This window comes from Ischnura elegans, chromosome 6 (genome assembly GCF_921293095.1).
Source record: "Ischnura elegans chromosome 6, ioIscEleg1.1, whole genome shotgun sequence".
NCBI lineage: Eukaryota > Metazoa > Arthropoda > Insecta > Odonata > Coenagrionidae > Ischnura > Ischnura elegans.
This window is the reverse complement of record NC_060251.1, coordinates 103,728,130-103,750,828: the sequence shown is the minus strand read 5'-3', so window position 1 is coordinate 103,750,828 and position 22,699 is coordinate 103,728,130. Positions and strand designations below refer to the sequence as shown.

The following is a 22,699-nucleotide window of genomic DNA, read 5'->3' as shown; positions in this document are numbered from 1 at the left end:
GGAGATAAGATTGGATGGACAGAATGCTCTTGTTCTCCTATTCCGTAAAAATAAATACGTTCTTGGGAAGAAAAATGGTCGGAATGAAGACTAAGTGTAAGACTGAAGAGATAAAGTAAGAAGTAGGAACTTGTCCATTCTTTATACAAGAAATGTAAAAAAGCAAAAGCTTGGCAGAATTAACCGATGGTTTAACGGTGATGATTTCTGATAAGCCGATAATTGAGTCTTGATCATACTGATATATAGATGGTAGTAACTTAATTTTCCATAAAAAAAGTCAATTTTAGCTGCTCTTGATAACGCTTTGAATTTTTTTTAAACCATCGTAGGCGATAACTTTGCCGAGGTTTCATCATGGTAAAAACGCTACGCAAAATGCTGCCTCACCTGCTTGATTTATCTCGAACAGCTGTCACCTAATGGAAATGTTTCGAAGAGAAATACCGTGGAAGTTTTTTTTCTGAATGGTGAACCTTGACTTCGACGGAACCTTAGAACCCGTAATCTATGCGATGGAGAATTTATAGTTATAAACCTTGGATTATATCTCACTGTCTCTCTGCAAAATTCGTTTATGCAAAAATTGAACGCGATTGTGCTAATAAATAATCGTACTTCATAATCTTCGTGCCTTTTGCCGAGGATAGAGTATTCCTCATAAGAAATACTCTTCGGATATTGAATGTTTTCAAGACCACGGCTTCCAAGGTTTATGAAGAGCACTGACTCATATAGCAGCTGCGAAAGTCGATGACGCCAATAAGGCTTGTTTACTTTCCTTATAATTAATTAATGATTGTTAATGATTAACTTATGATTAATCATTTAGGCGCTTCTCTTTTATCCCCTCCTTCAAATACTATTCCCAGTTTTGACTCTTTAAATTGAATCTAAACTCTGTAAAATTACTTGAAGATGACATAAATAGTTCATACCTGTCGTAAACAAGCCAATTAAAAGTGAAATTCGCATGATGCATCATTTACAGTGTGGAGAAACTTCTCAACATTAAATGAAGATTTAGTTTTTTCTATGAACTCATACTTCTGTTCATGGATCAGCCGCCTTAACGCAATGTGAACATATTTAGAAAATCTTTCAGCAATAGATATCAGAGTTCTTTATTTCATGTCAATTTATTTAGAGACCGCGGAGAGCCAAGCTCCACTTGACTTTGGCTCCAAATTTCATAAAAACCTACTAGAAATATAGACGTTGTCGTTGTTCAGGATGCGGCGTTTATTTATTTTCGGCGTTGTACTTTTTATTCCGAGGCAGTTGTGCTCCAAGTTCCCCTTGATTCAATTTTATCGTTTGGATGTTGGTTATGATCTGGAAATTATACTACTTCTGAGGTTTTGATCGTGCTTTTTATGTTTTTAATATTTTGTATTGCATTTCAAATATGTTTCCAAAAAACAATATACTTATTTCATCAAGATTGTGACCAAAGTAATGAGGTAGACGGGGATTTGGATTTGTCAATCTTAATTTTCTAGCTAACAATTTATATTTCATTTCATATAATTCACCATTTTCCATATAACGCAGGACATATTTGATAAATTTAAAAACGTTAAATTTTGATAAAAATTTAACGTTTTCCCGGAGTATGATGTTAATAAACTGTTTTCGGGTTTGCAGCCAGGTCATGGTCTTCATTGTTGCCGACGTTTCATTGAACGACTCGACAATCGAAACGTCGGCAACAATGGAGACCCTGACCCAGCTTCACACCCGACCACAATTTATCGACGTTAACATAGTTTAATATTACATACGGATCTTCAAATTTTTGTTATAGCGTTGTTACTTGTTTAATTACACAATATTGTCGTTAATAGTTCCAAATTGCATATTTTTGACATTCTTCTAGTATATCATCGCAATAGAATCATATTAATTTACACCGAATATCCTAATTATTGTCGTACCTTGGAACCCTATCATGAATAATTGGGAATGGACACGACCCCGTTTATGATGATGGCTAGCTTTCGAGGAAACGTTACGGCAGTCACGGCACGGTACATAATACCACCACGACTGCTATCTTAATGGATATGGGAGTAACTTATCCTACCTGTGAGACTGAAGAGTGGAGTGACGGCCAGAAGGATAAGGATGAATGATGCGGAAGGAATCCAAAGCGGTAAGATGAGTTTCTCTGTCATCTTCCTGGCACGAGATCACGCTTTCGGACGTTCCTGCAACGAAAATCAAATGATGCATGCCTTACGTGCATTTTCTTTAAAGACATGTCCAGGAATGGAAATTCAAAATTTCGAAATCTTTAATATAGAGTGACAAAACAGAGATTTAAAATATGGAATCATCACACGTTTTATCCATCCTTCAAATCTTAACGAACGTACCTGTATGAGATTTTTTCATATACGACATTATCGTGACGTAACGTGATGCAGCAGAAGAGAAGAAGTCAAGACCAACATTAAAATAGGGAGGCAAAAACTGATAGAGGTGGATGAATTCTGTTATTTGGGAAGCAAGATAACTAGTGACGGGAGAAGCAAGAAAGAAATTATCAGCAGAATAGCCCAGGCGAAGAGAGCATTCCACCAAAAGAGAGACCTGCTTACAGCGGGAAACTTAAATATGGAAGTCAAGAAACAATTTATAAGAACCTACATCTGGAGTATGCTCCTATACGGAAGTGAGGCATGGACAATGTCCTTTGAAATGTGGTGCTACAGAAGAATGATGAAAATCAAATGGATCGACCGAGTTAGTAACGAGAAAGTCCTAAGAAGGGTAGGAGAGAAGAGAAGCCTCATGAAAACCTTAATAAGAAGACGGAACAACCTTATAGGCCACATCTTGAGACATGATGGCCTGATGAAGACAATCGTCGAAGGACAAGTGGAAGGCAAGAATGGAAAAGGAAGACCTCGAACAAAATATATGGAACAAGTAAAGAGAGATGTGAAAGAGAAGAAATTCGTAGGTGTGAAAAGATTAGCTGATAGGAGAACTGAGTGGAGAGCTGCGTCAAACCAATCCTAGGATTGTTGACCAGTGATGATGAACGAATCGTAATCGAAAAGGTAAATAAGGTAATATCAAGCCTAGGTGACTACTATTTCACGTGTTTTGGTATTATATTTCTTGTCAAATGAAGTGAATCAGAATGCCAGTGGAGCCTTGTCTGATCGCCACAACGTCTGACTACCTAGAGGGATTAGTTCAATGCATGCACATCGTGTATCACTACAAGGCTTGTACTGCAGTGGCACTTTTCATTGGGTAGGTATTTCTAATCCATGCTGCAAGGCGGTGCATTTTCGATCACCGTCTATTCGTTTTCTACCCCGATGTAGCCTGTTGCATTTTCGCAGGGTTGAACATCATCCATACAAGCCATCGTCAGCTGAAAGATGAAAGCGACCCTACAAAAGCTATGACAATCTATGACCCACTAACTGCATTGCAATGTTGGGGTGACGTTCGGTGTCAGTTCTCCCTGTTTACCTTTCGCATATTAACTTCGGCTCAACCTTTGTTGGGCCTTTTGGTTATGAGTGTAATTTAAGGTGCGTTAGTCATTCACATAAGTTCTTTTCTGTAAATTTTCGCAGCGTGAACAAAATAAATTTTAATTGCCTCTCTTGCTGTTTGATTGCAAATAATAGAACGAAGAGAATACAAGTTGAAGTTGGAAATAGGGCATTTCTATGTACGACGGACCAACTGCGACATTATTTTCAACAACTGCGTATTTCTCTCCTAAAGAAAATCATCTTATATATATTTTCGTCGCCAATTATTTATTCGCAGTCAGTGTATCATATGTGAATAGTAAAAATATGCTTGTAACTTTATGTAAGCAAACGTTTCGCGCTGAAAAAATCTTAAGCCTTCACCAGAATTCATACCAGTATCTATTAATTACCGGTAGAGTACGCTACTAGTTGTGCCCATTTTCTTTTCGTAAACAGGTTAGTACGTCTTTTCTTTTTTCTTTATTTTTAATTATCATAAAACTTATAATCCCTTATATGCTATTGGATGGAATAGCTTTTCCTTAACGATGTTGAGTCTCACTTTTAATAATTTTAAAATATCATAAATTATGGCAAATTCTATATATTTTTAACTCGAAGAGGCGAAAACCTGAAATTTTTGCAAATTGGGAAAGATTTACTGCCTAAAACATAAATTTAAAATGCTTAGAGTGAGAAAATCTTTTCTGCAAGTTCTCCCCTGGATCTCAGAGGAGAGAATCCCTTCTGTAGTCTTAATCAACTCTGATCACTGCAATTCCGTATACTATCTCGCAATAGGGTAGTTTCCTTCATCAAAGAAAACGAAAGGCATTGATTGCGATTCCTTACCCACCATTGGTGTATTCATAATATACAGATTAATTGGTTTTAGAAATACCAGTTTAAACGAATGGCAATGGTCAATTTTATCCTCATTTGAAAAAGGCCAGATTGGCGCCCATACGATGCCACTCCACGTGGCGTCACAGGGACCTAGTTTCTACACGAGAGGATAGGAGTTTTACATCGTCTGAGGTTACCAATGCATGCGTGAGGCACAGAGCTCAGGGAAACATGTCTTAATAATCACCTATTAAAACTAGCTAAGGTCGGAAAGTTTTCTTCGTTTGATAAGGTATTAATAATCCTTATTTAAGCCAAGCGCTACCAGCTAGCAGGGTACTTTGCTACCTCTTAGCATCCTGCGTCGTATCAGCGCTCAAAGCCTCGCCCCAAGGTCACCTCACTGGCGGCAGCGGGAACCAGAACGACGTCACACGGAGTTTTCCCAGCATTCTTATAGCCGTCGCGTTTTCGCGCGCTTGAAAATTTAAAAATCTAAAAGCGTGAAATACGTACTCCAGGAGTAATAATCTTTCGATTTAGGCAATAGGAAAATAATAGGAAACCACCCTATTAGATTACAGTATTTACCGAAAACAATTTCTTTCAACTTATTTGATCATTTAAGGTGGATTTACGAGGAAGGCTTTTGAATCGCCCCAACCTGTTTTCAGTGACAACTTGTCACCCCTCCTATATTGAATTTGGGCTGAAGTAAGCCGATATTCAATACTCCCGTGAATGAAAAAAGGTATTAGAGCGTTTCTTCCTTCTTCGTTTTACTGCAATTTTATACGCTACGGATAAGCACAAAAGTTGTGTCCTTCAAGCTTTAAGTACCTATGTTTCTAAATTTTATGCTCTTTAAAAATTTTAAATAAAATGTCTTCATCCTTGTTTATTAATTATAAAAACTTAGTGTAGTCTTAAAAATCGTGTTCCGATGTACCAATGAAAAAAAATCTATGTGTTTTTCTCTACGTTCCGAGTTTTATCGGGCCCAATTTTAGTTAATTGCATTTTAGTTTGTTGCATTTTAGTTTATGGTCTATTCTTAAATTATTGAAAGAGAAAAAATACTCATATTTGCTTCAATTTATTTTAAGTTAAATGATCAATTACGAATACACTAGGGTCCACGCGGCGGCAGTAAAACGGCACTCAAAAATATAAAATCGTTACCTTGCTTGTTAACGATTTAATTTATTTTACTTGCAATCGTTACCGTGAATCGTTAATCATGAATGAGTCAACCGCTACAATCGCATTGCATGAAATCGTTATCATGCATGGTTAATATTTTATGCTTTTCCCTATTATCAGTCGTTTATTATATGAATTACCACGTATGACCATGGAGCGATTCTATTAAGGTTTAGAATTAATTGGTGGTCGTAGAACTTCCAGTTTTACGGAATGAATTTTCTATCCGGTGAGATATTCCGCCACAGCCTCTTGAGGTTCGTGCCAGTCCAAAGATCCCCTTCCTCCTACCGCCTCTTCACCCCCGCCTAATAGTCAAGAAGACCACCCTTCCGATGAGGGAAAATGATCTGGCCCATCCGCATAGTGACACTAATCACTTCCACGACGGATAAGTTTTGTAGATATGGAGCGGGGGCGGGAAGTGCTCATTTTGTGGGTCGTATTTATGACTCTTCTGACGCCCCGCTCGATTTTTTTGCTCTTGCTACGCTTGACTCGCGTTGCGATGGACGCACCCAAGATGATTTTTGAAACGACCGTGGACTTACTTTTGGTAAACCTCATGCTATAGATGGCACGTCCGAAATGCTGCACTCATAATAGTAGGCAATGAAATAGTTAAAAATCTTTTTCATTAGCAGATTTTCGGATGGAATAGAAAATATTGTAAACATCTCGTATACTCTGGTAAATAAAACAATATCAGATTTCTCCAAGCTAAAAATAATGAAATTCTCTTTTTTGAGAATCATTTTGTTGGATACTTTTTTTGCGTGCTGAAGAGTGTTGCTGAGCATCTTATAAATATTATGATAGATTGGGCAGGGGTATCCCACTCCGCCAGAGCAAATCATGTGAAAGTTAAAATTATTTTCTGCGGGATAGTGGGATTCTCAAAATGCCTATGATTCGGGCCATATTTTTGTGGGGAGATGGTGATCGAAAATTATATATACAAGTCCTGAAAAAAAAGGAAACTAGACATTACAAATGTTGAAAATTGGAGCGAATAATTATTGTAATAGTCGTTGTATAGTGTATTGTAATACTTATTACCGTAAATTAGATAATTAATTTACGGTTTTTGAAGTGGTTGCATTAATTTTAGCAAAAGACTTGCAATGTAAAAAAAACTTTGCTTTTTACTTTACAAACTTTACTAGAATTATGGCCTCTTCGCCACATTTGTAAACTTTTTGATGAAATTTTCCACTTAAGTATCAGTAAGTGTCAGCTGCGCCTCAACCTGTATATGAGAGTGGGGACTGAAATGCACAGCTTAATACGAACACGGTGTAAATAAATACATTCAGAGTTACCGTCGCTAGTTGGACACTCCAACGGAATATTTTTAGTAGTAGCCGCTGCTTACTATGGTCTGTTAAACTTTAATTGATACCTGAAATTGAGAGTGGTTGAAATTTAAAGGAAAGAAAATTAGCCCTTATCAACAGTCATTTAAACTAATGGCGTTATGAAATAATGATTTACCTTCGGTTTTCGTACTTGGCAAAATTCTGACCCGAATTTATAGAAAGCGATCGTTCGTGCTTGAAATTATACTAACGTGATAATTAACCAGGTTGGATAAAGGCCGAGGGTACTTTAAAAATATTTTCCATCTCTTTTATAATTATAGTTGTTCCTTCCTTATGATTTCCTTTGTTCTGTGTGATCTGTCATTGTTTATTTTCTGTTGAATTTGTGTGATTTCAATGGCGGCTCAAGACTTCGCTCTCCAGTTTAATCTCAATCCGTTTATTACTCACTCCGCTTTAGAGTGAGATACGTTAGTTTACTCTTTATCTCGCTGTCTCAAGTAGCAAACATTAGTGCGTTTCAAGAAGAGCAAAACAGAATAGGAGCAGATTTATCTTCTCTTCAGATCATAGTGCAAAACTTTACTAGGCTCCACGGTATTCCACCCAAAGGACGCTGTGCATCGTTTCCCTTGGGCCTAACTGAACGATTCCACATTCACATTGGTATTCAAGGGAATCCGCTGGTTGATATTTTTTCTTACAATTAGTCTTCATTACCCCGAATACACGTGGCCGGTCGGCTTTAAATCGTTTGTTGGCAGAAGCATAAGTAGACAAGAGGATCTTTACATGAATAAACTGGAGGTTGAAAGCTTACAGCCACATGCACAGTAGGTGTAATCCCTTAACTATTGGCCTAGAGTGTTATCATAACTATTTACATCCAGTTAATACCCACCAAAAATGCGATTATTCTCAAAAATTCATCGCAGCTGGGTATGGAAAACCTATAATTTTTCAGTTGTTACCCAAAAAAGTTGTTTTTAGAACTATGCCTTTATTGCGGGTATGTAAATATTTATATCTCGTCAGTTGTTTGCCAATTAGAAGCTCTTTCACAAGCCAATGATTGGTGTTATTTATCATTAGAATATGAAAAATATCGTAGCCAAAGCTGACAAAGTAAATTCATTTTTATGTTATTCAAAGGTGAAAATTTCGATAACTTTCTTAATTTTCTGATGAAAAACAATAATTTTGATGTATTGACCGATACCCCACTTAAAATTTTCCAAAAATTGTTAGAGAAACGCTTGCACTGTGAAGTAGCCTGATTAATGCATTAGAAAATTGGAGATCGATAAACTCATAATAAAACGATCGATAAATAGATAATGTGCATGTGTGAGCCATTGTGTCGCATTTTACTGCCCCTGGCAGAAACTTGCCTTACATTTAAATATTATCCTAAGAGAATTATCTCGCTTTAAATCAAAGAGGTGTATCATTCATTCGATTGGTCTTTTGAGTGATCCACCGAATGGTAAAATTTTTTTCTACGATGCTTATAATTTATGCACTACTGTGTCTGCTGATGAAGCTACTCGTATGGCTGTGGATTGATCAAAATGTCTCTCTGGTGACTCCAGATTTACGTTGGAACTGAGCATGCTTTTAAATGTATGTACCTACGTCTCGAAACTACTTTTTACGATAACTTCTATAATTCTAATCTTTGCTTATCAATGGGATCAACAATTTCACCCGTGTTGGCAGATTTTCATGGACTTACTGGAAGAAAACCTTTTTCAATCTAATAACATATTTATTAAAACTGAAAGTTACTGGTATAGTTATGTTGACGACATTGAATGCTTGTGGATGGCCAGTTACCGACAACTTGACAAGTTTCAGATATATAGCCTTACCGATTCAATTAATGTTACTATGGAAATCAGTGGAAATATTTTAAACTTATTAAATCTGATATGCATGAATTTTCAATGTTGAGGATGTCCACTCTCAGTGATTTTGCAATACCAAAAGATTTTTGTCATCAAGTGCATAAAATATCGACATTCCAATCCTTAATGTATTAACCAAGTTAAACTTATAAACAGAACTGTACACCATTAAATTCAACTCTGAACAAATCGGCTATAAAGTCGCCACTATTGACAAAATCCTTGTCAGGAAACTTAAGTTTACAGTAAAGAAAATCGCGGCCCCAATTGATGACAAAAGTAGCAACATTTGGCCCCAAATAAACCTTCCTGGCTGCCATATTATACCGCGCGACCGCAGAATTTCCAGCATAAAAGGTAAAACTGCCATTTTACAGCAGTGATTCAGTTTTTAAATGCCATTTAATGCTAAACATGAATTCAGTGACAAGGACCATAACTACAAATGTCGGTCCAACTGGACGTACATTATAACAAATGGTGGTAGATCAAAAGAAGATCCTACCGCAAATGTTGTTAAGCATTTTCTAGACTATAAAAAAGTGTGATTTTTATATCAAGGTTCCTCAAAACCAATGTAAAGGGAAAACGTTGGACTTTTTGGATCAGGTTGAAATTTCTATGCCATGTTCTAAACAAAAATGTGTAAGTGGTAAATGACCTTTTACACCCTTCCCACTCCTCACTACTACTGTGGTGTCTCCTAAGTCAGTTGTTTGTACCTGAGAAAGTTTTCCATTACTTCTTTTACCCCTAACTTGCCAAATGAGTGGGTTACTTTTGAAAATACTGTCGAGCGCAATCAAAGTAATTACTATACCCGCGGAATAGGATTTAATTTCTATATAATTTAATAAAATATACAGTTTCCAGCTAAATTCGGTGGAAATATTTGACATTTAACATAATGGAAGCACTTTTCTATTCACTCATTTCTTTATTTCTACTGATCCAGGTTTCGGTACATATTGCCTTTTTAATGGTTTTCTACCGTGAAAATGGCATTGCCTGGGTCAGTAGAAATGAAGAAGTGTGGAAATTGATAATTGCTTTCATCATGTCCAACAAAGGCGTTTCCAGGATCAAAACTAGAGGGGGCAAGCCGAGGTCCTTCAAGTTGTAACACAGAAAAGGTTATGGATGCAAAATTTTTAGAAAATTACAACTGTGCTTTATTAGTTTTTTAAATTATTTGCTTGAAATAAATATTTTTATTTCAATTACATGTTTCATAGTAATATATTTTTCCTTTTAATTGAAGAAAATTTGTTCAAACCTTTCGTTTTGAACTAAATATGCTTTTGCTTCTAGGGGGAGGCAGCTGCCCCCCGCTGGGTACGCCCATGATGTCAAATAAATATTTTAAAGATGCGGTTCTACCGCAGCTCAACAAAGACAAGCACATTTTTTTAAAGAAAATTTGAAGTACACCCTTTCCAACATCATTCTTCTTTCGTCTCCTTCAATACTACCGATTTATACTATTCGGAGCTATAAATGGAAGGAATAATCTGGAATAATGGAAGGAGGAGCTCTGAATAATCTTTTTCAGTGGTCTTCGGGTCCGATAGAATTCTCTAACGGTCCTAATTGATCCCCATTGACCATGTTTGCGATTCTGTTGCGACAGCAACCAAAGGCATTTGCTCTCCGATTCAGCCTATTGAATTCTTTACCGTAGCTCACAAGGTATCACAGCTTTGGCACTTCATAGAGCCTCTTGGCTACCAATCATTTTTTTATCATCTCGATTGTGAGTTATAACGTAATTTTCTCCGGCGAAACTTGATAGAATTTGTTAATCAACGTGAATAAAAAGCTGTGACTTAGTAATTCCACGTTATTTATTTGACAGACCATGGTTTCGATGTGGAACGCCACCATCAGGAACTAAAACAGCCATGTATTATGCGCATAACTCTGTACGTGTACCTGTGTTTGTCCTCATGATGACAGTTTACGACGATACAATGGTCGGTTAAATGAATTGTGTGGGATTACGAAGAATAGAATTTAATTCGCAAGAGTTGGAACGTTTTCGATAAGATAAGAAGGGGAATTATGTATCCGCTTTGGCACTGCTGAATTATTGAGTTAACCGATGAAAAAAATCTTTATTTCGAGCTGGTCAGATTTTTGTTGTGTAAGAGAAGCAGTGTGTTATAAGTTTGTTCACTCGTACTAATGGGGATATTTTTGAGGGCACAGCTCAAAGAGTCTTCAACACAGTCAGTCAGGAACGTAGCCAGAGAGGGTGCTTTTGGGGCGTAAGCACCAACTGAAATTTTATCAGCCTCCACAAAAATATTGCGCGACTAAACAAACACAACCGTAATTAACGTAATGATTTTTGGTACAAAAACATGTTTGTAACTATTTCTACAATTTTCATAAAATTTATCTCTAGCATTTGTTTACTTGGCTTTGCTTGCATTTGCTTACTGTAGCTTTACTTAAGGCATTTGAATGGTACAGTTAACTTGCATGATTCCCCTTCGCTATGATGCTGCAATGACCCCTTCCCGAATAAATCTCAGGCTACGTGACTGACCCGTGCAAGTGTTTACCTCACTTATGATACGCTTAGCCTGCTTCTGTAAAGTTTTCCCTAACCGCTGATTTTTCCACGTTATTCACATATTTAGTTACGTATTCTACACCATCAAACTCAAATTCTCGTCATCACTGCCACCGCTTAAGTTACCTCAATGTATACATCAGATTACTCTGCCTTATTTCCTACTCCACAACAAGCAATATAAGTGGTAAACTATCGTTGAGTTACTGCCATCAATATTCTCAGACGCAATTGAAATTCTCTTTCTTTAAATTTATTCATGATTCTCGTTATGGTGTTGCAATCATTCCTTCCTTATTTACAATAGCCGTTAAAGTAAATTATTTGCCTGCAGAAACTTCATGACTATGTACGCGATCTTAAGTGAGAGAATTTCTTCTATTTGTGTCCTTCGAACAGTTTCTTTAAATATTTTCGATAACCGCAATGTATTTGATCCTAAAAGGAAAGATTTGGATGCATTCATTCATTAAAATTATTTGAAACTCTGGTTCCGGTAAAAAATGAAGAGAAGAATACTATTAGGTGAGGTGGGGTAAGTGCGACTGCGGGGTAAGTGCGACCCCCCTTCAGGAAAATCGTATTTCCGTTCTCGAAGCAGGTGGCGGTCGTGCAACATATTCTACACATAGTAATGAAACCAGAGCCAACGACTTTGTAATACTTATCCCTTAATTTCTCGTTCCACATGCTTAGGAAATATAACCGTCCGTTCATCTCGTAGTCTTAGTTGGTTGTGAGGAGAGGCTATACCGCAGTTCCCTCTGAATCAACGTATCGGAGGTGTTAGGTAAGAACTATATCTTGTTTTCTCTTCTTCATGGATTGGTTTTCCTTGCTTTACTTTAAATTTAGGAACTCGGGTCGTTATATTTAGTTTAGATGGGGGGTCGCACTTTCCCCGTCGTAATCATCCATTCCTACCTTCCGGGGCAAGTGCGACCCCGTTGCCTGGGGTAAGTGCGACCCCCTGTCGCACTTACCCCAGACTACGAGGTTGACGTATGGATTTAATTTTTAGTTTCTGACTTACAGTTCTTGCGTTAAACTTTTAGTTTCTGTCTGGCAGTTCTTGCGTTAAACTTTCTTAAATAAATGTTGCAAAACACCGAAGTTTATAAAACTAGGTCTTTTAATTAGAGTCCTCTCATCAACTTTCATTTTGAAGGTTTATCTGATAAAGATAGCTTACTTCAGTTTGTTGATTGATTATGATAGGGCATTGGATATCATGTCTTTTGACGAGGAGGATGTAGACGACATGGTATTAATGCCAGAAACAAGATAGCATGAGTCGATAAGCTTAACAAATTCGGTGACTAACATTCAAAGTGGAGATTGGATTCTGGCTAGATTCAGCAGCAAAAAGTCAGTTGCTCACTATGTAGGGAAAATTCTGGAGATTAATGAATAAGGTGATGCCGTGGTTTTCTTTTTGAGGATATTTTTTGGAACTGAATTAAGTTTCACCTGTCCACGGAATGAGGATTCCAGGGAAATACCTAGGGAAGATCTCTTCTTTTTCTTCATCCTAGCGTTTGATGGTCTTCATGTCCGCCTTAATTTTGTCGAGCCAGCGCATCTTTGGTCGTCCTCGTGGTCGGCGTCCTTCAATACTGAGCTACATTACTGTTTTGGCCACGGAGTTCTCATCACTACGCACCACATGCCCATACCACCGCAGTCGAGCCTCCCGCATCTTGTCTGTGATCGGTGCAACTCCCATTCTTTTCCGAATGTCTTCATTCCTGATGTGATCCAGGCGGGAGATGCCTAGGATCCATCGCAGCATCCTCGTTTCCATGACTTGCATGGCCTGTTCTTGATTTTCTGTGGCTGGCCAACATTCTGCTCCATATAGGGCCACTGGGCGGACTACGGTCTTGTATACTTTGGCCCTGAACCGTTCGGGCGTTCGACGGTCGCACAATACGCCAGTCACTTGGCGCCATTTCAGCCATGTTGCATTAATTCGAGCTCGTGTGTTGGCGGTTGTGCTTCCATCGTTGCTGATGATAGAGCCCAAATATTTCAACTTCTCGACCTTTTCAAGGTCCTCGCCGTCGATGCTTATCGTGCCATCGGTTTGAGGACCACACTCCATGTACTCAGTCTTCTTGGTGTTTAATCGCAACCCATAGTTGTCGAGTCGTACCTTCGATAGTTGAGTTCGCTGCTGTAATTCGGGTCTGGTGGTGCTGGCAAGGAAGACATCATCGGCGAACAGTAGCGACCAAGGATGTGATTCTTGGAGACAGGCCGTGAGTGTGTCCATGCACAGGATGAAAAGGAGCGGAGAGAGGGCCGATCCTTGGTGGACGCCAACAGTGATTGGGAAAGGCGGTGATATTCCTGATGGGCAACGGACTGCGCAGGTGACGTTGGTGTAGAGAAGCTTCACCAATGGCACGTAGACTTCAGGGACGTCGTGAGATCTGAGGGCATGCCAGATAAGGTCGTGTGGCACGCGATCGAAGGCCTTCTCCAGATCAAGGAAAGACATATGCACTGGCTTGTTCTTCTCTCGGTGCCTCTCCAAGAGCAGCCTAGCTGCGTGTATTGTGTCTGTTGTGCCACTCCCCTTTACAAATCCACACTGGTTGGGTGTGATGTGAACAATGTGTCTGAGCCTAGCATCAATCACTCTTTCGAATATTTTCATGGCGTGGCAGAAAAGCCGGATCGGGCAGTAGTTGGAGTATTCTGCGACGTCGTACGTCTTTACCCTTCCAGATGGGCACAGACACAGAGAAGATGTTGTAAAAATATAACTGAAGCCCTCTGTCGGCCGTCGAGGAAAGTTAACGTTTTGCCTATCTTTCTCGGGGTAAAACTTAAAATAAACAAATAAATATTCAATGTTCAATTGGTTGAAGACCATAAGTTTTTCTTCATTTTGCTTTTTTATATTAATAACGTAAATTACATTAGAGAAGAAATTCTTTGTTCATTGCAATCTAGTTTGTATTCAAATTTGTTGTCATATGCAAGATTTATAATTTTTTAAATTTTTTTATTTATTCGGCTTTTATGCACACTAGATATTTTAAATACACTTTTGAATTAATGTGTAACAGTTGAATAGGTACTGTTACTATCGTTAAAAAAACACATTAAACAACAATTCCATTATGTGCCACAATTAACCAAAAAACGCGAAAAAAAATCTACTTACATTACCTAAGATAAAAGTTGATTTCTCAAGAATGGTTAACCATAATTTGGTACTTTAAAAAGCAATGTACAACTGAATTTCTGGGCAAATCGCACTTACCCCATGTGCCGCGTAATGTATAAATATATTGCACAACAGCCATGGGACGCACTTGCCCCATGTACGGGGTAAGTGCGATCCCTCTACAAGAATGTAAGTAAAAATTTATAAAAATTACCACTTTACAGAGAGAGGATTTTTAATCTAATTATCATTTTCAGTGATTCACATACATGTTAGACATTGAATCTCCTGTTTTTAGCTATCCTAGAAAATTTTCCTAAGCTAGTTAAAGTTGATGTATGCTATTTAGGGGTCGCACTTACCCCACCTTACCTTTATTAAATGAATTGATTGGCAAAATTATATTTGAATATTCCATTTAGGTTGTAGTGCATGGAAGGGTATGTCGATAGAAATGGTTCAGCGGGTAATTTAGAAATGAGTTCGTTGATGAGAATTTTGTACGACTTAAAAGGGAACGTCGTCTTTTTTGGGATTATTTAACGAAATAGTGGATTATTTTGGCTATTAAAACATCAAATTAGGGAATCTGTGTTGTAAATTTCCTCGAGCGTGCTAATTTCGGGTGCAGAGTTGTAATGATGTCTGCGGAACGCCTAACCTGGAACCTAGTGTTAATGAAAGAAGGCAAACAATTCGAACGTATTATTTTTATATTCCATCATCATTTTCATCTCTTCATAAGTTTTATCCTCCATTGTCATTCAATTTTTCAAAAATTAGCTGTTAGATTACGGCCTTGGCTATGGTCTTGCGAATTTTATCGGTCATGCCCTCTCTAAAAAATGGAGAAGACCTTGGAAACATCGCTTCCTGTTCGAAAGACATCTCCGAATTCCTGAGACGTTATCGGTATTGAATTTAAGATTAATATATTTCGAGGCGAATGTTCGTGAAGTACAGTGGTGCCAATTGTTGATGTCTGGAGTTGGCTGTGTGAGTAATAGTGCTTTCAGATATTGCAAGTGGAGAAATTCCAAAAAGTTAGGTGGCTGAACTAGTGTTCTTGGTATCAAGGGGTGTTTTTATTAATCAAAAGAAAAATTTTTTGAAAGCTGAGTAATGTTTCCGATCAAATGGTGATTCATGCGTCGAATTATGTGTTTTTCGTTAGCAATGCATTCTAAGTGAAAACTGGATAACTCATTTGGATAACTCAACTCATGATGGCGGATATTCTAAATCATACAACGGATGAGGGACCAAGGGGAACCCTTTCAAGGCTAGAACGCACCGGGGCCGCGATCCAGTGCCAGAAACTGATTCGCCCGATCACCCTGCGTTAGATCACCTGCGATAGGACCCCGTTGACGCCTCCGCGGTGAGGATAGGGTTGGAAGGGAGAGGATAGGGAAAAACCCTTGCTGCATGAGGACTACGGGGCCCACTACTACCGAAACCATCACTTAATTTGCCAACAAAATTGGAGGGTTATTCTATAATGATAAGAATCCATCGATCATTTCGATGGATTTTAAATCATACAATTGACCCAAAAATTACCATTGAGTTAATGGACTCACGTGAAAAAGAGGCAGACCGCTTTGAAGTCGACTCTGGTTTACAGGTGACGCCGGCGATGAGGGGCAATTTTCTTGCCCCACGTTGGGGCGTCTCAAGCTCTTCAGGTCAGGGCTTCTGCCTCGTCTGGCGGTCGAAGCAGTGGGCTGTACTGTGACCAATGGTCTCTCTCCTGCCTTATTCCTATTGAAGGGATGAACTCTCCTTTATAGATCTGTCCTTACTTCGAAGCGGTCGGTGTCTCACTGCGAGGACTCACTGTCGGTGTCTCACTGTGCAAAGGCCCCCGCACCGACGAAGATAGATAAACAAGAGGGGATGGCGGTGCTGCGTTGTAGAAGGGGAGGGGACGTTGATAGGCCGGAGGTGGTGTGGGAAATCGACCGTCGATCGCTTTGATGATAAAGTTCAAGATGGTGCGGGATTTATTTCTGCGCTCAACCACGTATAGAACTGTCTTCATTGACAAAATGGATATCTGCGGCGAGTTGCGTCGCGCACGAGTATCCCGAAATGCAACTGCTGTGTTAAACCCTAGGTTTCGGAGAAATGCGCATACTGCAGCGGGCCAGTAACCAGTTGCTGAGGATGGATATCTTTGAATAATGCGAAATGAGGTGGAAGGGTGGTGGGGACTACCGGAGTGATGGGTATAGGGTTACATAAAGTGGTGGCGAGGAAAGTCAACAAGGGGTAGCATTTGTATTAAACGGGAAGATAGGTTAGCGAGGGGTTGGTAGAGATCAGGTAAGCGATAGGATTCTGGTGGTAGAAATTAAGGTGCGGCCCACCAACCTTTTGGAGGTTCAAGTTTACATGCCCACTAGTAATCATGGGGAGGAAGAAGTAGATGGGTTGCATGAACAGCTCGAGGAAATAATTAGAGAAACTCCGGGTAAGAAAAATCTGGTAGTGATGGGGGATGGGAACGAAATAGGAGAATTTGGATTAGGAACGCGGAACGACAGGAGAGAGAAGGCAGAAGAATGTTGGAGTGACAACGATACCTCCACTGCAGAAACGCTCAACAATCGCCCACCGAATCAAAGCCGCTCATCTCGTACTACAAGACCTACTAGATGAGCGGATTTGATTCGGTGGGCGATTTTTGAGCTTTTGTGCAGGGGAGATATCGACAAGTTATTCATCACAAACACGTGGTTCAATCAGCATTAAGGGCGAAGGTACACATGGAAAATTCCAGGGGATATGAGGAGATATCAGATAGACTACATCATGGTAAGACAGAGGTTTAGGAATAGTGTGAAAAATCGCGCAGCTTCCCTACTTAAAACTAAGAGGGCAAGGGAAGCTTGGTGGAAAAGACTGCGTAAGGAAGTGGAAAAGTGCCAGAAGGAAGGGGAGGTAGGCGAGTTGCACGCCAAAGTTAAGTCGATATCGGGCGGCATAATATGTCAAGCAATATCAAAATTGAGGATAAAGATAGGATGATGCTAACCGAGCGATAAGAGATTCAGAGTAGATGGAAGGAATGCGTGGAGGATTTGTATGATTGAAGGAACAGGCCGTAGAGATTTACTTAAGAAGAGGGAGGTGCATTGTTGGAGGATATTCTTGGGCCTGGGATCTTAGACGCGTAAATTGATGAGCCCTTCGTGAAAAGAAGGCTAGGAAGGCAATGGACGTAGAATATATCCCGAGTGAGGTACTGAAGAATATGAGGAGGGATGGCAAAAGAATGTTTTTCGAACTAGTGCGTAAGATATATCAAGGGGGATGTTGGCCGGAGGATGACTTTAGACTCATGAAGACGACTTTAATTCCGCTACCGAAAAAAGAAGAAATCTGCAGAATGCTGATATTTTAGGATGTTTGCCTAACATCGGACGAGGCGAAAGTGGTGATGAGAATATTAAACAGACGAATGGGGGCGAGGGCATGCGAGTATTTTGGCGAAGATCATTTGGTTTTAGAAAAGGGAAGTCAACTCGTGGTGCAATAGCGATAATGAGGTCTATGGTGGAGAGGAACCTAGAATGTGATCAGGACATGTATGCCTGCTTCGTGGATTTTGAAAAAGCATTTGATAGAGTGAAGTGGGTAAAGTTAATGGATATTCTCAAGAGAATAGGAGTAGACTGGAGGGATAGACGACTGATTCGTAATCTGTGCAAGGCCCAGACTGCGCAAGTCAGGGTAGCGGACGGAGAATCTGGGTGGGCAAGTATAAGCCGAGGAGTGAAGCAAAGCTGTATCGCCGCTGGTTTTTAACGTGTACGCGGAGGAGATGGTAAGAGAAGCGTGGGATGATTTGAAAGCGGGAGTAAGAGTGGAAAGAAAGGTGTTAAATTCAGTGAAGTTCGCGTATGATAAGGCGTTGATCAGCCTGTCAGCGAGGGGGCAGCAGGCTCCAAGTGGATGCGTTAGACGAGAGTTGTGAGGAGTATGGTATGAGAATGAATGCGTGGAAAACTTGAACAGTTTGAGCAATTCAGCTATTTGAGCAGCGCATTAGAGGAAAATGGATACAGTAGTAAGGAAATCAGCATGAGAATCGCGTTTGCAAATGAGGCGTTGATGAGCAGGAAGGAGATTATGGGAGGGTCATTAGATAAGAGTTGAAAGAAAAGGTTAGGGGAGTGTAATGTTGCACGGTGCAGAAACGTGGGCACATAGGAAGGAGGACGAGAGAAAACTGGAGGCGTTGGAGATGGAGGCCCACCTCCTCCCCGTTGATGCATCCTGCTGACATCTACTACCGCGCAGTGGCGTAACTAGGAATATGCTATAGGGGCGATCTCCCCCCCCCCCCCCCCAGTTAACGGGAGGCACGGGAAAATATTTGAAAAATGGCATACCTGAAAATACATTTTACATAATTTTGTCAATAAAAATTTCACTTAAAGCAGATTCAGTTGTAATAGATCAAAACTAGACAACGGTTTTAAATCTTCTATATTATTTCTACTGTATAGATACCTTTTTCTCAACCTACACTCAACCAAACTCTACAAATGAGGTAACAAAATGCACAGAATTTATTAGAGAACATGCGACGGCATATCTTACTTCCTAAATATTGCTATTGTTTCCTAAAATTGGTTTTTAAATAAAAAAAACAAAAACCGGTAAATATTCCTGCCGTTAACGGCGCACAAACTGATACATTTGTTCATTTGCAACAATATCTCGCATTCTTTAAATAACTTTTATCAATATGCGGCTGATTCCACATTCAAGTCTCCTGTTGATACGTAGGTATAAGTATGAGTCATCATGTACGTTTAATAGAGGATAGTGTAATTACTTCCAATGTTGTGTTTAAAGAGGTCCTCTGACCTCAATTTGAACATGAAGATTCCAATTAAATTTGTACATAAGACCCTGCCTTTTTTTTCTACATTTTAAAATTAGAAACGCGCCTTTCCCTCTGTGGACCTGCATTGAAAAGAGCGGGGGAAGCCCGCTGGGAGCGGGCGCTTGACGGGCGGATTGTCTGACCTCAATTTGTACATGAACATTCCAATTAAATTTGTACATAAGACGAAAGATCCACAGAGAAAAAATCATTCGCCTTGACCGGGATTCGTACCCGGATCCCCCTGTTTCCGGTCGAGTGCTTTAGCCAGTTAAGCTACCGAGGCGTCATTCTTCCCTACGGATATTTTTCGGACACTACCGGACAAGGTGTTACTGGACTGCTGAGCATATGATGCCACAAGCAGTCCAAATCGTGCGCACAGCGCCACAGCCGGAGAGCAGGCCCGTGCAAAGAACACAAAGAGGTGTTCGCTCTAGACTAGTTTTAAAGTATACCGGGACTAGCCGCGGTGATAACTTTTACGGGAGTCACCCGCAATGCACAATCGTCCGAAAGATCCACAGAGAAAAAATCATTCGCCTTGACCGGGAAATTGCACGCTCTAGACTTTTTCTCTGTGGATCTTTCGCACGATTGTGCATTGCGGGTGACTCCCGTAAAAGTTATCACCGCGGCTAGTCCCGGTATACTTTAAAACTTGTACATAAGACCATAGAGTAAGTATATATACTTACTCTATGATAAGACCCTGCCTTTTTTTCTACATTTTAAAATTAGAAATGCGCCTATCTCTCTGTGGACCTGCATTGAAAAGAGCGGGGGAAGCCCGCTGGGAGCGGGCGCAGCACGCTCGTATTTTTTTAATTTCTCTAAGGCTTTGGGAGGGATATATCCCCTCATCCCCCCCATATTTACGCCACTGCTACAGCGGCACCTGCCATTTCTCAATCTTAAATTTTCCAGAGGTCCTCAAATGAGTTACACTTTACCCCCGAAAAAGATTACCCCCATCTCTTCAACGCTTCTACTAAAAAGAAGATGCGAATTATTCTACCGCGCATATAAAATGCATCCGTGCTGGACAGCCCCGGATCCAGGATAGGGGGATAGGGACAAGGGGGGGTAACCTCATAGCAGTAGTGGGGATACAAAAAATTACCATTTTATGTAGTGTAAATTGGTTGAGGGGGTATAGTCTCCCTTAGCCCATCTCTCGATCTGCCACTGGTACTGGACGATGTGAATGCGGTGAGGATGGAGTGCATATTACGCACCCCGCCAAAATTTTGAACAATGGCGTAGACTTTCACTTTACCTTTTCATCCACATCGTCAATTCATAATAATTGGCTTGGAAAAAAATTCCCATGGACATAGTATTGAACCGTGGAACTTTGGCTTTCGATTGTTCGAGTCCTGTTCCAGAGGAGTTTTTACTTATGCAATTATAGTGATTTCACTACTGTTAACCTGGCAGGTAATAAATACATACATACATCTCATATCTCCAATGCCACTAGACTTTTCTTGTTCTCCTTCTTAGGCATGTCTCTACATTGTAAAACGTCATGCTCCAGGTCAAAATTCTTAGCTAGCCTTTTCTTTACCTGGTAAAGGCGAATGATTTCTTTCTCTGTGGATTTTTCGCACAATTTATGCATTGCGGGTGACTCCGTGAAAATATCACCGAGGCTAGTCCCGGTATTCTTAACTTAATTCTTTTCTTTACACTTTTCAGGAGGCATTTACGAATAGGAAAGAGCCAGTGATAAGATCATTGATAAAAATTGTTAACAAAAGGCTGGTGAAGAGTTTGATGCTGATGTGTAGTGCTTTATGGTGTAGACACATGGACACCGAGGAAAAGAATGAGAAAGTGCTAAACATGGTGGGCTATGCGAGGAAATTCCTAGAGGGGACATACGGAGAGACGTTGAGACTGAATGGTGTGAGTATATAGAGTGGAGGATATGCTAAAGCCATGCTAGAGGGAAGAAAGCATGGTAGATGAGATAGGACGAGGACTCTCTCATGTAAGCTATTTTCCACTAGTTTCTGGTTATCACCTTCGGCAGTCCCTTCGAGAGGATTGAGATTGTTCCACTTCCTAGCCCTTCTGATTTGTCTAAGCCCTGTGAACCACACATAAAGAAGTGTCACTAGAATTAGGCTGTCACCTTATTCTACCACTGAGAAGCTGCATAAGTTTTTAAGTGTTCCTATAGACCTATATCTTACCATGATGGAATTTACCTGATATTTCCAAGTATCCTCTGGGCCATGCATGACGCTTTGCCCTTGAAAAATCCTAATGCATTTTCCCTACAGTGACTTATCATTTTTAATCCTTATATTATTTTCATTCTTTCCTTCTCCCACTGCTAAATTCCAGGTCCCCATATGTACTCGAATTTTTCTTACCCAGGAGTTCACGAAAATTTTTTAAAACTGCTCATACACCCATAATGGGCATGAAACGAGAAATTTGTTTGGGGCGGTGAGATGGTAGGGAGGAGATTGTGTGGAATGTGGATTTCATAGACTGGTATTTTTTGTCTATTCAGCTTCATCACGAAACCATGCATTTTAATAAATCAGGTATATAGAGGGTGTTTCAGGAGGAATCTGCAATACTTCAGGAGGAGATAGGGGAGACAATATGAAGCATTGTTTTATATTTAAGTAAATGAAAGATCGTAGCACTTTTCCACAAGAGTTTTTAATGCGTACAACGCGTTTCGGCTCGCTGAGCCATCATCTGGTACATGGTCTTGTACCAGATGATGGCTCAGTGAGCCGAAACGCGTTGTACGCATTACAAACTCTTGTGGAAAAGTGCTACGATCTTTCATTTACTTAAATATGTCTAACTTCCACCAATTGAAGCCTGAATCTGTTGAACTTAAGCATTGTTTTGTCCATAAACATCGGCGTCACAAGTCCTAAATAACTGAGCTATGGCGACAATAACATTTTTTTGGATGCACTTTGTAGTTACCATGAAAACAGTATATCTTGGGTATCCAGCCTTTTTGATATTTTATTAAATACTCCCTTTCCCTTGGACTACAACCTTGTCGCGGTGGAAAGGCTTGCGCGTTCCTATGACCCCTAGAGCTGCACTGGCGGGATTAATTCTAAATTATTCCCGGTAGGGCCACCCATGCCAGATAGGTCAAAGGGTAGGAGCCAGATGAAAGGTAGTCCATGTGATGGTGTCACGTGAAAAACACTGTTGGAATGGAAGTGGGAAACCCTACCAACTATCTCTTCCCTGAAAACATGGAGTACAACCAAAT

The 22,699-nt window shown here is 39.8% G+C and overlaps 1 protein-coding gene across 1 annotated transcript in view; it reads right to left on the bottom strand.

The window, feature by feature from the left end:
- Positions 1–16,417, bottom strand: part of LOC124161288 — a 31,434-nt gene extending 15,017 nt beyond the window's left edge. The window contains exons 1-2 of the mRNA XM_046537587.1: positions 16,121–16,417; positions 2,087–2,210 (exon numbers count right to left, since the gene is read on the bottom strand). Coding sequence (XP_046393543.1) covers positions 2,087–2,177 — 91 coding nt within the window. The 5' untranslated portion in view covers positions 2,178–2,210; positions 16,121–16,417. The remainder of the gene's footprint in view (positions 1–2,086; positions 2,211–16,120) is intronic.
- Between the last annotated feature and the right edge of the window lie 6,282 nt (positions 16,418–22,699).